Source organism: Heliconius melpomene, chromosome 14, assembly GCF_056956725.1.
Source record: "Heliconius melpomene rosina isolate 202511_hmr_F chromosome 14, ASM5695672v1, whole genome shotgun sequence".
Lineage (NCBI taxonomy): Eukaryota > Metazoa > Arthropoda > Insecta > Lepidoptera > Nymphalidae > Heliconius > Heliconius melpomene.
Genome location: NC_140402.1, coordinates 8,143,786 through 8,157,822, shown reverse-complemented (window position 1 = coordinate 8,157,822; position 14,037 = coordinate 8,143,786). Strand labels below are relative to the sequence as shown.

Below are 14,037 nucleotides of genomic sequence, written 5' to 3'. Positions count from 1 at the left end.
ATATGAAAATAAAACACTTTCCCCACGATATCCGCGATATGGTGAATTCAGGTCACGTACTGCATATACGAGTACATGTAAGGTTTGATAAAATGTTAGTAGTGGATTTTTCTGTCTATCTGTATGTTATTTTCGGTAGATTATGAAAATGAACATATACTATGCTGTGGTACCAGATATCAGATTAAACGCGATGAATTTTGGTTCAAATTCCGTTTTGGGAGAATGCTGAAATTTTAAATATTTTTCCAATTAAAGGACTTTTCTTAAAATCGAAACATATAACTTTTTCAGAGCAACCTGTGAACCTATTGTTGAGACTTGAAATACTGCGTTCCCATTATAACAATGTCGCCGATTTCTGTAGGCATTGCATGTCGAGTGGCGGAACTCAATGCCGCGCCTTACCAGAGCAAGGAAATGAAAATATTAAATACTTCATTTCCTCGAGAGAATTGAACCTACAGCCAGTACGTTTACATTCACACGCTCGTGTACTGAAAATCTGTAATCTATAAAATCTGTTAACTTTTATGTACGCACACACTGTATACATTATTTAAATGTAATCAAAATAAATCGTACAGTTTCTTCACTTTTACTCGCACTGCACTGCACTGTAACAGAATTACCAAACGGACTTTCAAACGAATACTAATAAGATTTTCGGATCACGTTAAGCTTTCTCGATGACTCTGATGAGTCGTCAATTTAATTTTATTTTTAGCTTCACGCTGTATCCCGCACAACGCTGGGTAGGCAGAGGGAACCTTGTGTTATATCACTACATTCACTACTTTTGGCCCAATTTTCGAGATATTGCAGCTGGATTAGCAGAACTTAACACCACGCTTATTTTTCCAAATAGGAATCGAACCCATAACCATCGCCTTAAAATTTAAATGATCAGTTCGAAAACACTACAGAACATAAAATTTATAAGTAATGGAGGTATAAATTTAAAATGAACCTAATGAGCATAATAAATGTCTTAAATTGATTATGGAGAGGTACCAACTACCACCCACATTTTATGTTTTTATATGAGTGAGATCTCAGAATTGCAAGATTTTATCCCCGAGTGTATTCCGTGTATTGCGGGATTAGATATGCGGGATACGTGAGTTTTGGGGAACTGGAAAGGAAGAAACTTCTAAATCTTATTCCAATCTTACTTTGCAGCTCGTGGAACAAACTTTTAAGATCAGGAATATTAATGATTATTCATTCCCACACGCTATTCATATTCTCAAAAAAAGATCTAAAAATATCTTTAAGATTTTCTTATATTGTTATATTTTAAGTAATTATTGCCAATATACATACTAAATAACTAAATGCGTTTTGGAGGCCAGTCTTGTTGCAGAGGCACAAGCACTGTTAACAAGACAGATTGTGGGTTCGATTCCCACTCAAGAAAATAAAATATTTAATGTTTTCATTTCTTCTATCTAGTAACAAGACGAAGCGCGGCATTGAGTTCCACGCTTCAATACGCAATGCCGCCGCTATATCCAGGGTAAAGCAGAAATCGAAACCATCTTAATGAGACACTCTGTCTGAACTAGGTTCCCAGGTTCCCTCTGCCCACCCTGCTGGACCTTAACACTTACAATAAGAATATTTAACTGTAACATCTACGAAGCGTGAACGCATTACCGTTCACCTTTTGTCTCGTAATCGCTTGAATTAGTTAAAATGACAATGCTATGCGTAAATTGTAACTGTACTGTAGACTGTGTCACTGGGCCGTCGAGCATGCAGGTTTGGTATTTATTTTTTTAATCAGTGCTCTTTTGTTTTCCGGAATCATTGCATGTTGAGTGGCGGAACTTAACGCCGCGGTTTGGGTCTTTACCAGAGCGAATGAATGAAAATATTAGGATAAGTATTGGGAACTGAATCCACAGCCTATAGCACATACGTGTACGTGTATACCTTTATTATATTAATATAGACACTGTGCTATAAAATAGCTTCTTTTTTCTTCATAATTAATTTAAATATATCTAATCTAATATAGATAATATTCAAATATTGTTGAGATTACGCAAAAATTAAAATAAAACATTTAACTTTCGTTTTTTAAATTAGATCACTTATAAATGTTAATATGTTACGTTGTTATACAATAATTTTTTTTTTATAATTCACGGACGCCCATAAAAACTTTAAAAAAGGTTAAACCAACAAAGAAGTGAAATCAAAATAATAATAAACCTTTTAAACATTAACATTAATAAGTAAGTTTCTTTTAACTTCAAGCTGCATCTTGCACATAGCAGGGTAAGCAGAGGAAACCTAATATTAAAACACTCCGTTCCCATTAGGACATTTCCGTTCCTTAGTTCCTCAGAACTTAACGCCTCGTTACCCAAATATTAAACTAAAATACTAATTACTTCATTTCTTCCATTTCATAGAAATCGAATCTATAACCAGTCGCATGCTAAACCCTTAATGATTTATTTCTCATTGCCTAAAAATAGCCAATAAGAATGAAATATAGGTACTATAACAAACTTTTCATATGTAAAAATGACTCTATAATTTTCTGTTTCTTTTATTTAATTATTAACTTCTTATATTATTGTTAACTTTAGCACCTTTTATTATTGTATCAAAGACAAAATATTAACTGTAAAATATGTAAAACTCATTTTATTATGAGAATGATAATTCAACATTATTTAAGATCAGTTTATTTTTGAACATATATATATATATATATATATATATATATATATATATACTACCGGCCCGCTCGCGGTTTCACCCGCGTGAACTATGTTATTATTAATTTCTGTCTCCAAGGATGTGTCCTATTGACGTCTATGCAAAATTTGAGACTCCTAGCATTTGTAGTAACGAAGTTTCATACAAACTTTCGACCCCAAAAACAACCTTTTAGAAGTCGAATATTGCAAATTCCCGTCTTAGTGAGCACCTACGTCCTATAAATAACTCCTTTGCAAAATTAGAGATTCCTAGCACATGTAGTTTCTGAGATTTCGTGATGAGTGAGTGACCTTTCGATTTTATATATATAGATATATATATTTTTACTTCGCTCTTTGTTCCTGCTTGGTGTTATTTTTATTTTAATTTTCATTTCCTCACTCTCCATACGCAATGGAGCTATATCTAAAATAAAATATGGAACTGTTGTAAGACCTGTCAGTAGAATATTCTGAGTTGTCACCAAGAGTCTATTTTCGGTCATCAGTAAAGTTGAGGCCGTGGTGGCGCAGCGGCACAAGGGTGTGACTGTAACACGACGGTTGTGGGTTCGATCCCCACTCGAGGAAGTGAAATATTTATTTACGTAGATTTTTCCATTCCTTCACACTGGTGATGCAGTGCACGCAACGTACAAGCACGGCGTTGAGTTCTACCTCTCAACACGCAATGCTTTCAGAATTCGGCAGAAAGTGGGGAAAGGAGTGTCTTAACACTAGGTTCCCACTGCCTACCCTGCTGTGTGCGGGATACAGCGTGAAGCTAACAAAGTTGGAATTAAAAAGTTAAACAAATTAACAAATTAAAACAAAAATCTCTAATACCATCCTCATTTCCGTAGTAAATGACCGTAACGCTCCTTTCTCTTCGTTCCGTGCACAATGCATGTAACACATACATACAGACATACAAATATATATTGGGAGAAAGGCCTTATTAACAATGGCCTGGCTGTGACATATCGAAATGATCTGCCATACATACATTGAAATGAACGCGATAGTAGAGACGACTCTATCTCATATAATATGTGATGAAATTTACATATTTTTTTTTATATTTATAGCAGAGAGAACTTAGTGTTACAATTCTCCGTATCCGCTAGCCTTGTGCGTATATATAATGTTGAATACAAATTTTGGGAGTTTCTTCCTATAAAAAATCTTTCAAATTTCCTTTATTTAGTTGTAGATGTAGAAAAGAGAACTCAGTAGTAAGATGATAATTTCTCCACTTTCCGCTCATTTCAGAGACTACTTATATGCAATACCACATATAAAAATTTTAAGTTTATTTTTAATTATAAAGTATCACATATGAAATTAATATGTTAATATTGTAGCGCTATAGCACATCGTCTGACTAAAAATTCCATGGTTCTGGGTTCAATTCCCATATAGAAGGAAAGAATTATTTTCAATTTTTCACTCAAATTGAGACTGAAAGTAGAAAACGGAGAAAGGTAACGGAGTGCTTAAAGTTTTACTCTGTGTTGGAGCTTAAAAGTAGAGCTAGAAACCATCAGATAGGATTTTAAAACTAAGTGCCATTTTATCTTACTGTAGCGTGGGAATAGCGATTTAACAATATGCATGTGGGAATAGTGAAGATAAAACGCGTGAAATGGTATATTGTAGGGACGGAGATAGGTTGAGGTCGTCGTCGCAGAGCCTGACGGTATGGGTTCGATTCTCACTCGAGGGAATGAATTATATATGAAGGAAATGATTCTTCGCCTTGGTAATAAGAAAAATCGGCGTATTTAGTTCCCCCATTCAATACACAACGTCGTTACGTCGTATCGTAACACTATATTACTTCTGTCTACCATGCTATATGAGGGATAGAACGTGAAGCTAAAAAAAAGATAAAAAAGAAAAAGGAATAAGAGGATGTTATTTCTTATTTTATCTTTTTTTCTTTCTATAATATAGAGATACATACAAATATCACAACTTTCCATTACCCGTACATTTTAAAAATAATGGCGTTCAACGCTGCCTTGTGTTGAACTATACCAAGCAAACCAGTACTTACATTATAAAATATAACTTGCAAAAGATATATATAAAAAAAATAAACCAAGGCGACTCTAAATCTTTTTGTCCTAACACTGCGTATATGTATCAATCGAGGCGAAACCCGCGATGCAGAAACATTTTTACTATTTCTTTTGTTTTCAGAAAAACGCAATTTTCAATACAACTAAATTTAGGTTATCTCCATTCAGAAATGAAGCCGTCGCGATGCAGTCGACTTTTTACGCGATGATTATGGTTTTAAATCCCATTATGAAAAAAAAAAAACTTTTTAAGCTTCACGCTTTATCCCGCACAGGGGAACGTAGTGTTAACACCCTTACCATTAAGACACTTTCGATTCTCACTTTCCGCCGAATTCTGGAGGCATTGCGTCTGAATGGTGGAGTTCAACGCCGCGCTTTGCAACGTTACTCTGCTTTAAGTTTTGAAAGCATTTTAAAACCCTCTAAAAGACTTAACGGTACTACTATCGACTGTTCTGCTATAAAGAAGTGACAATGAACTTCACTTAGGAATAAGAATATGAAATAGAATGAAAGGTCGCTCTAGGAGCGCGGTGTTGAGTTTCGCCATGCGATGCCCCGAGAATTTAGCGGAATGTATATAAATATATATAAACGGAAGTGTTTTAATGGGAACAGAATATCTTAACACTAGGTTCCCTGTGCCTACCTTGCTATCCAGGATACAGCGTAAAGCTAAAAACAGAATATGAAAGATGCATTAAGATAAAATATTAATAACACTTATATGAAGATTTATTTTTAAATTTTGGTAGTAAGGGTCAAAATTCCAGTTGTTAGAAAGAATTACCGCGCTTTGAATACTGAGTGCTTATTACAACAAGTTTATTTTTCTTAAATTTTTACATAGATAACATAATATAACTTTGTAACTCGTCTTTGTCTCTGGTGTTAAATATTTTAAATTATGTGAGATACAGATTTAATATTAATATAGAGTAAATATATTTTAATACTTTTTATTTCACAAATTTATGAATATTAACAAGACAGACAACGGAGGGTCAAACTATACGGTATACAATATTTTATAATTTTTGCCAATTATAACGTTGTCGATATTTATATATATCGTACATTATACATCTAATTAACTCCGTTGCCTGGTAACGAAGTGACTTAACACAAGGTTCCCTCTACCTACCCTGCTGTGTGCGGGAAACAGCGTGAAGCTGATAACTTTTTTGTGATACATTATCGTCGCTCATCTCACAAGGCACAGACATAAATCCGCAGGTGCTTTTTTAGCCTTCCCCAGAATAAAACTTAAACTCACATTCTTTGTGGTTAGTCAACCATAACTATGTTTTATTTCAAAATCATATTTTGTAAAAAAAGTGTATTGTTTCTAAAATAAACTTTATAGTGATGTATGTACGCGATAAAAACAAAAAGCTTAAAACTAATATTCGAGTTAAACGATTTCATCGATAGTATCCCAACCCTACATTCTAACTGCGATCTAAATCGCTTGCACAAATCCACAGACAGTCGCGGACCGCAAAACACCGCGAGCTGCCGCGAGTACAATATAGAAAAATAAATAAAAGAAATAAAATTAGTTTTTATTTTATTTCTTTGCTTTTTTTATAAAAAAAACAAATAGACTTATCAACTACGATCACTTACGTTTGACGTTAAAAAAAAAACAAATGTCAGATTACGCGGGAATTTAAGTGTGAAATTTAATTATTGTCAATTTTTATTTTTTTGTTTTTTAATTATATTTTCTTTTTAATTATACAATGTGAATATATATTTTTTATTTTTTTCTTGTGTTTTACGTCGTGATGAATTGGATTATTGTGTTTTTGTTTGTGGCTGTATATTTTAACAACGAAGTCAACAGCGACGAATTCGGTGACGATGTAAGTGAATTATTTACTTATACAATATAAAATTTCTATTATTCAGTAACTTTCTTTTAGAAAAGTATAATTTTTATTAGGAGTTTTGTTTTAATTATAAAAAGAAATCTTTTCATTCATATTGTTTTATTCTTTGAGGCCGTCGTGGAACTGTTGACTGTAAACGCAACTGTACTGGATTCGATCCCGTCCCGGTGGAATAGTTACAATTAAATTATTTTCTTATCTTTACTATGGTAAGCATAACGCGGCGATCTCTTCCGCCACTCAACAAGAAATTACTCAAATTGGGCGAAAAAGGGGGAATGGAATATTTTAACACTAGGTTAGGCCTACCTGCTCTGCTATGAGGGAACAAATTATGATTTTTTTGCTAGTTTATATGCTATGAAAATATTTTTAATTTACCAAGCATTTCATAAAAGCTCTATGTTATAGTCTTAGGTATACTTTAAGTAAAATAATTTTTAATTTCACTTTTGCGGGTAATTATAATAAATTTAAATAAAAGAGACTGATTCATAATAAAAGTTTTCATCATTCGAGGCTATCAAGTAGAAACTGGTATGTACTAAATTGTTTATATTTATAAACAGGTCAAACACGATATCTTAGTAAAAATTAGACATTTTTTTTTATTATTTATGATAAAAAAGTTTGTTTACATTTTGCGAATGACGTAAAGGTCAATGTAGAATTGTGAACTTACAATTATTATAATGAAATTATTATTTAAATATTTATTCTGGACTTAAGAAAGTGAAGTACATACTTATTTAAAAAAATAAAAAATTTTAGCGTAGCCGGGTGTGGACCTGCGCTATGTAGCGATTTTTTACCAAATTGTCAGTAATTTTCATGTAAAAAGAAATAAGGTCCTCAGTTTTAGTTCAATAGTAATCGAAAATTGCGGAAAATGAGGAACAGAGTGCCCAAACACTAGTTACACTCTGCCTAACCTGTTATGCAGGAATGGAGGAAAATACGTATGTCAATAAAAAACAAAACCATATGCAAAATATTTTAAGATTATTTCAGGTTATTTGTTTACAAAATAAAGCCTCTACCTCACCCTAAATATAGGCGTGAGACAATCGTGTCAATAACACCATCTAACCCACTTTACTCTTAAAAATTATGTATTTTTTATTGGTATAAATAATGAAATAAACCCTACATAAATCGTAATAAAAGTCATGTTCAATGAATTTATTACATTAAATAAAAAATAATTTACAATATTTAAACAAAAATAAGAAGTTATAATAAGAATTTCAATGAGTCGTGATAAGAACGCCTACTTACCGGTGAGCAAACACGGGTTCAAGTCATGCAAAGTTCGACTTTTTTATATTTTTCCAAGTAAAAAATAAAAAAGTCGCTTCACTCTGGTGTCAAGGCAAAGCGCGGCATTAAGTTCTGCCACTCAACACGCAATGCCTTCAGAATTCAATGGAAAATGGGGAACGGAGTGTCTCAACACTAGGTTCCCTCTACCTACCCCGCTGTGTGCAGGATACAGCGTGAAGCGGAACAAAAAGAAACAAATTTACTAGTACAAAATCACTTATAACATAATCTCCTAGCAACATCGGCTATAGAGGAACAGCGTAGGTTTAATTCTAGGTCTACTGTCTATTCCGAGTTCAAGGTTGTCAAAGTAATTTAAACAATGAAAGGAATTACGCATTAGGTCATATTCAAATTCTATGTATTATGTCAACCCTGAACGGTTGGATATCGTGACAATCAATTGACCTAAGCCTATAAGTATAAGTGGTTGTTTCTGGCTTTTCTCGTAATTTTTATTTTCGCTCATTCATAGTTTGATAATAGGGAAGGCGAGGTAACCTAGTGCTAAATCACTTTGTAAATTAATTGATAAGGTGTCCAGCATCTAACGTTGACTAAATAAAACCTAAAAGCTTCGTTAAATTTATATGAAAATTGGATATATCCAAAAAATTGGCATATATAACGACACTTTTAGTATAATGTTGTTGTGGTCATAGTCCAGTGTGCAGAGACAAGTTGTGAGTTCGATTACCAGTCCTGGACATGAAGTATTAAATATTAATTTAAATATTTCATTTTCTCTCTCTGATCACAAGACTTTTTGATTTCCGCCATTCAGTACGTAATACCTCCAGAATTCGGCGTAACTTGGGGGATGGAATTGTCTTAATGGGAACGGAGTGTTCAGGTTCGCCGGTTCCCAGTGTGAAGCTGACAAAAATACATATTTCAAACACAGTTACGATTCTACTAAGTACTAGTACTACCTCTTATACTGTTCGAAGTGATTGCCTTTAAATTATCTACACTCTGGTTGATTGCAGCATTAAACTGATTATGATGTGGTTTTAAAGATATTTAGGCCTTAAAGTCATTTTGATACGTTCATATACATCTAGGTGGATATGGCACAATATAATGAATTTCGATCGGCGTTCAGTTCCGCCATTCAACATGCAATACCTTATGAATTCGGCGGAAAGTGGGAAACGGAAGTGGCTTAACGAAAAACAGAATGTCTGAATAATAGGTTTCCAGGTTCTCTCTGCCTAACCCCCCATATGCGGGATACAAACATGTAGCTAAAAAAGTATTGAGAATTTTGAGAAACTTTCTATCAGTGTTACACTCCTCAAGGAACCTTTTAATTTCGGTCTTTTTACGTCCATCTTTCCTGGTCTATGCAATGCGCAAAAATTTGAGAAGCCATCGAACTTCAGAGCACCCACGACTCGACCGTACTCTAATTGAAAAACGGAGAAATTATTCACTACACAATATTTCCATTTCACCTTGTTGTTATCACGTACTTATATATATAGTAGTGGGTAACACACAAATTCCTAAACATTTATTAAGTTAATTAAAATCTTCATTGCACTATAAAAGATAACAATCAGGTTAAATTTTCGCAAGACATTTTCGACACTCGACAGCGAGACGCAATGGGAAGTCTATTCATTTGCATTATTGCAACGTTTTTGTGAAATATGGATATAAAAAACGGTATATTTTTATATATTTTCAAGTTAATAACTTAATTATTTAATAATATATTGAAATTTCATGATAATATATGAATATTCCACATAAAAAAAGTGTTATGAATTAGCAACAAAATATGACTGTATAAAAAAGAAAAAGTTAAATTCTACCTGGTGCCTTGGGAAATTTAAATGATTAAAAATAAATCCCGATGTTAATCTTAAAATAAAAAAAACAAGCCATGATATCAATATTTATCAATACTGAGAATAGGGCCTCTTAAGTTCTAAGTATAGATTAAAGGGAATTAGAAGAAGATTTGCAAGAGATTAAAATTGCTTAAACTTGTACCATTATTAAAAGAAGGCAACTCAACGTCGCGTTTTGCCTCGTTACCAGCGAGGAAATGAAAATATTAATTACTCAATTTCCTCGAGTGGGAATAGAACCCACAGCCTGTTGCATTTGCAGTCACAGGCTAGTGACCCTGGGTCCCGACTGGCCTCAGTCACGGCGATAATAAATTTCATTAAAGGTAGGAAGGAAAATGTTAATTCGACCTTTAATCCCTTTCGCACTTACTTTCCGCTCATTTTTCGAGGCTTTGTTGAGTTGCGTAACTCAACGCTGGGCTTTTGTCTTCGTACCAGAACGGAAGAATAAAAATATTAATAAATAACAATTCATTCTCCTATATGGGGATCACACCCTTGTTCAATTGTCAATTAAATTGTTTTTTTTTTATATATAAAAATCCTCTTTACAATCAAACATTCAAACATACAGTCTTCTTTAATTATAATATGAAATAATTTACATTTATAATATTAATAGTTTCAAGTTGTAATTAACATTGTTATAAATAAAATAACTGTAGATGCAATATGTCGTGTCAAGGAGACTTGGAACACTCGTTTTTTGACCTTACTATAATTAATAGAGTGAATTGCTTCAATGTTTTTGAAGACTTTCTTACTGAAATAAGGTAGGATTGGCAGAGGGAACTTGTAAGAGAAGTTAGTGCTAAGACATTCCGTTCTCCATTTTCCGTCCAAATTCCAGACATTGCGTGCTGATTGGCGAAAATTAACGCCGCTTTTTTTATCTGGGTGGGGAAATTAAATTAGGTTAATTACATTTGTATTATAATTTACTCGTTTTAGAGTTATTATAATGCTGAAGTCTATTGTATATATTTGACTGTTAAATTGATGGTTGTAGATTCAATTCTCATTCGGAGAAGTGATAACGTTTCGATGAAATAATTTCCTCTTATTTTCTATCGAAATACAAAAAACGTTGCCTTAAGTACCGCCATTCATTAAGTAATGTCTCGGGCTGGTCTCTTAAAGTGACCACAAAGAGGAATCGAATCCACGACCATTAGGTGTCCAACAGAGTAATTTAGAATGCAGGTACCTAAATGTACATAAATTAATATTTTAATAGAATCTTGTAAGGACAGGCGCCTTTTAATGGACAAGGTGCGCTATAAAATTAAATATTCAATGTAACAATAGGCTTTATGTTATAATTTTGACATTCTGAAGTCACCTGCATGAGGAATAATTGGCACTCTAAGATTAGTATTTAGATGGCGATGTATACGAATAAGGCAGTCGTGGTGCAATTGCACTGTAAACGTGACGGTTGTGGGTTCGACACCCACTCGGGGTAGTAAAATATTTGATAATTATCCGTGATATCCCCAAAAAATAAATTAATGATAGTGGACAAGGCGAAAGAGGTATATAGAGACCTAGTATGCCAGAGAGAGCGGACACCCTGGTTACACCGTTAGGGATAAAACGTGAGGTTTTTTTTTTAACTAAAAAGCAACTTCACCTGGATCCCGTAACCAGATCCTAACCAAATCAGATTAGATTCTATCTAAATCTTTCCAATAAACAAGAATCAACTAAATCGGTTAGCGTGATATAGCGTTATTCGTCCATTTGTGACGCACATACTTAATGCAAATTTAAAACTTTTCTTCATGCAAAATTGTTACAAATTAAAAAAACACGGGAAACACTAGATTTCAAAATAAAAAAAAGTATAATCAAAATCGGTTCATCGTTATAGAATTCTTTTGAAAATAAAATAAAATTGTAGAGTTTAATGTTTAACGTCATCAAATATGTTCTAATGATTCATAAATTTTGTTATGTAATTTATAGCAAAAACACAAACGAAGCATCTACCGGAAGTTTCGCCCTTAAAAATATATTCAATTCTTTTTCTATCCTTGACTTTTAAAAATTGGCTATTTGGAGCAAAAATATTATTATAATAGCCCAGTTTTTATTTTTCTAATGAAAATGAATCATTTAATATAATTGAAATATTTTGATGTTACGACGTCTGCAATCAATTTATCTGTTTCTTAATTACAATATATTTCATATTTATTGCTTCCAAAAACATACGGGAGCAATAAATGTGAATATTATTTTTTGATATTTAAATTGCAATTATATAATGGCATCGCGGTGCAGTGGGGCGGAGTCTGGTCGTAATCATAAAGGTTTTGGGTTTGATTCTCACTCGAGGAAATTAATTACTTTTATTTCCCTCGTCTGGTAATAAGAAGAAGCGTGACGTTGTTCACTGAATACAAACGGAGTGTGTTGACACTAAGTTCACTCTACCTGCGTTCTTATTTTTAATTTAACCTATAGCATTTATTTCATATAAAATTTAAACCCATAAATAATATCAAAATACTTAAATCATAATAAAACTTTATATAACATAAAATAACTATAATAAACCGAAACAAACCGTTTTGGAAAGTTCAAAACAATTTGCTCGACCAGCAAAGCGACGCTAGCGTCATTGTGGAAGACTTACCCAAAATAATGAGTGCACTATGATTACATGAAATTATATAAATATTTGAATTATAGCTATTTTACCTAATATTAGCTTCACACTGTATCCTGCAAAGCAGGGTAAGCTGAAGGCACCTGGGAACCTACTGCTAATATACTCCGGTCTCCCACTTTTTACCGAATTCTAGAGGTATAGTGAGTTGAGTAGAGGAACTCACGACAGCGCTTGGTCTCAATACCTGAACGAGGATACAAAAATATTAAATATTTAATTTTTTTTTTTTTAATTTTTGTTATAACTCGAGTCATTGAGGGGTGAGTGGCGAAACTCAACGCAACGCTTTTTCTTGTTACCAAAGAAAATTAAAATAATTCTTTCAAGTGAGAATCGAATCCACAACTCACGTTCGTAATTAAACACTGTGCTGCAAAGTCTTAAGAAACTTTAACAGTTAAATTTAACTATCGCGAACCAGAACAGGAGATAATTCTATAATTTCTTAACATCTCGTGCGCAAGCGCAGTGAGAAAAATGAATAATTTGCCGACATGTTAACCAGAGCGGTAACACAATGTCATGAACGAAATTGTCGTAAAATATGGACAAGTAGGTATTATTAACATCCTAGCTAAAAAAATACTTATTAAAGAATAGTTTAAAAATTATGATTAAGTAGTAGAGTAAGGCTGTCGTGGCGCAGTGATAATGCTTGTGGACTTTGTACGCTATGATTGTAAGTTCGATTGCTATTTGAAATTAATTATTTGATATTTTTACTTCCTCGCTCTGGTAAGAAGATAAGGCCTTGCATTGATTTCGGCCCTTCAAAATACAATGTCTAATGCGCTATATTCGGAATATAACGTGAAATCTAGTGTTTAGACACTCCGTTCTCTACGCATCGCCCAATTTTCGATTTTAAAAAAGAATTTGATTTTTACTATGTTAATATTTTTTAGCTTCACGCTGAATCACGCATTTAGTAGGAAAGGTAAAGGGAACCTGGGAATTTATGTTAAGAAGATCAATTTCCATTAAAGCAATTCTATTCCCCACTTTCCACTGAATTCTATTCTCAAATTAATTTAAATAATTCAAAAAATCATTATATTTAACCAACTTCACCAACAAGCGTTAAATCTTCCCATAGAAAAATGATCATTAAGTTAAAATTAACCGTACAGTTAAATCTCAGAAACAGCTAGTTATATAATTGTAGTTAACTTAAATACTAGTTACTCTATCGTAATGTCATCGTTGTACGACACTGTGACGAATTAAAGTAACCGCTTCTTTAAGACGGTGGTAGCCGATACGAATCTTTTTGCCTTTTGATAAGGTTCCTTTTACTATTAATGTTACTAAACTAGTGTTACTGAGTGATTATAGTTTCTTAATGTTATATAAGAGACAGCAAGTTCAAGTCTATTTCTTAGTGCTGTTTTAAATAAGAAATGTATGAAAATTGAGGTCGTCATGGCACAGTGGTACAGGATCTGCTTGAATGTAGAGAATGCGGATTCGATTCCT

The 14,037-nt window shown here is 33.1% G+C and overlaps 1 protein-coding gene across 1 annotated transcript in view; it reads left to right on the top strand.

The window, feature by feature from the left end:
- The first annotated feature begins 6,300 nt into the window (after positions 1 to 6,300).
- The window catches only part of LOC146532273 (A disintegrin and metalloproteinase with thrombospondin motifs 6-like), a 34,123-nt gene continuing 26,386 nt past the window's right edge, over positions 6,301 to 14,037 (top strand). The window contains exon 1 of the mRNA XM_085197392.1: positions 6,301 to 6,672. Coding sequence (XP_085053518.1) covers positions 6,595 to 6,672 — 78 coding nt within the window. The 5' untranslated portion in view covers positions 6,301 to 6,594. The remainder of the gene's footprint in view (positions 6,673 to 14,037) is intronic.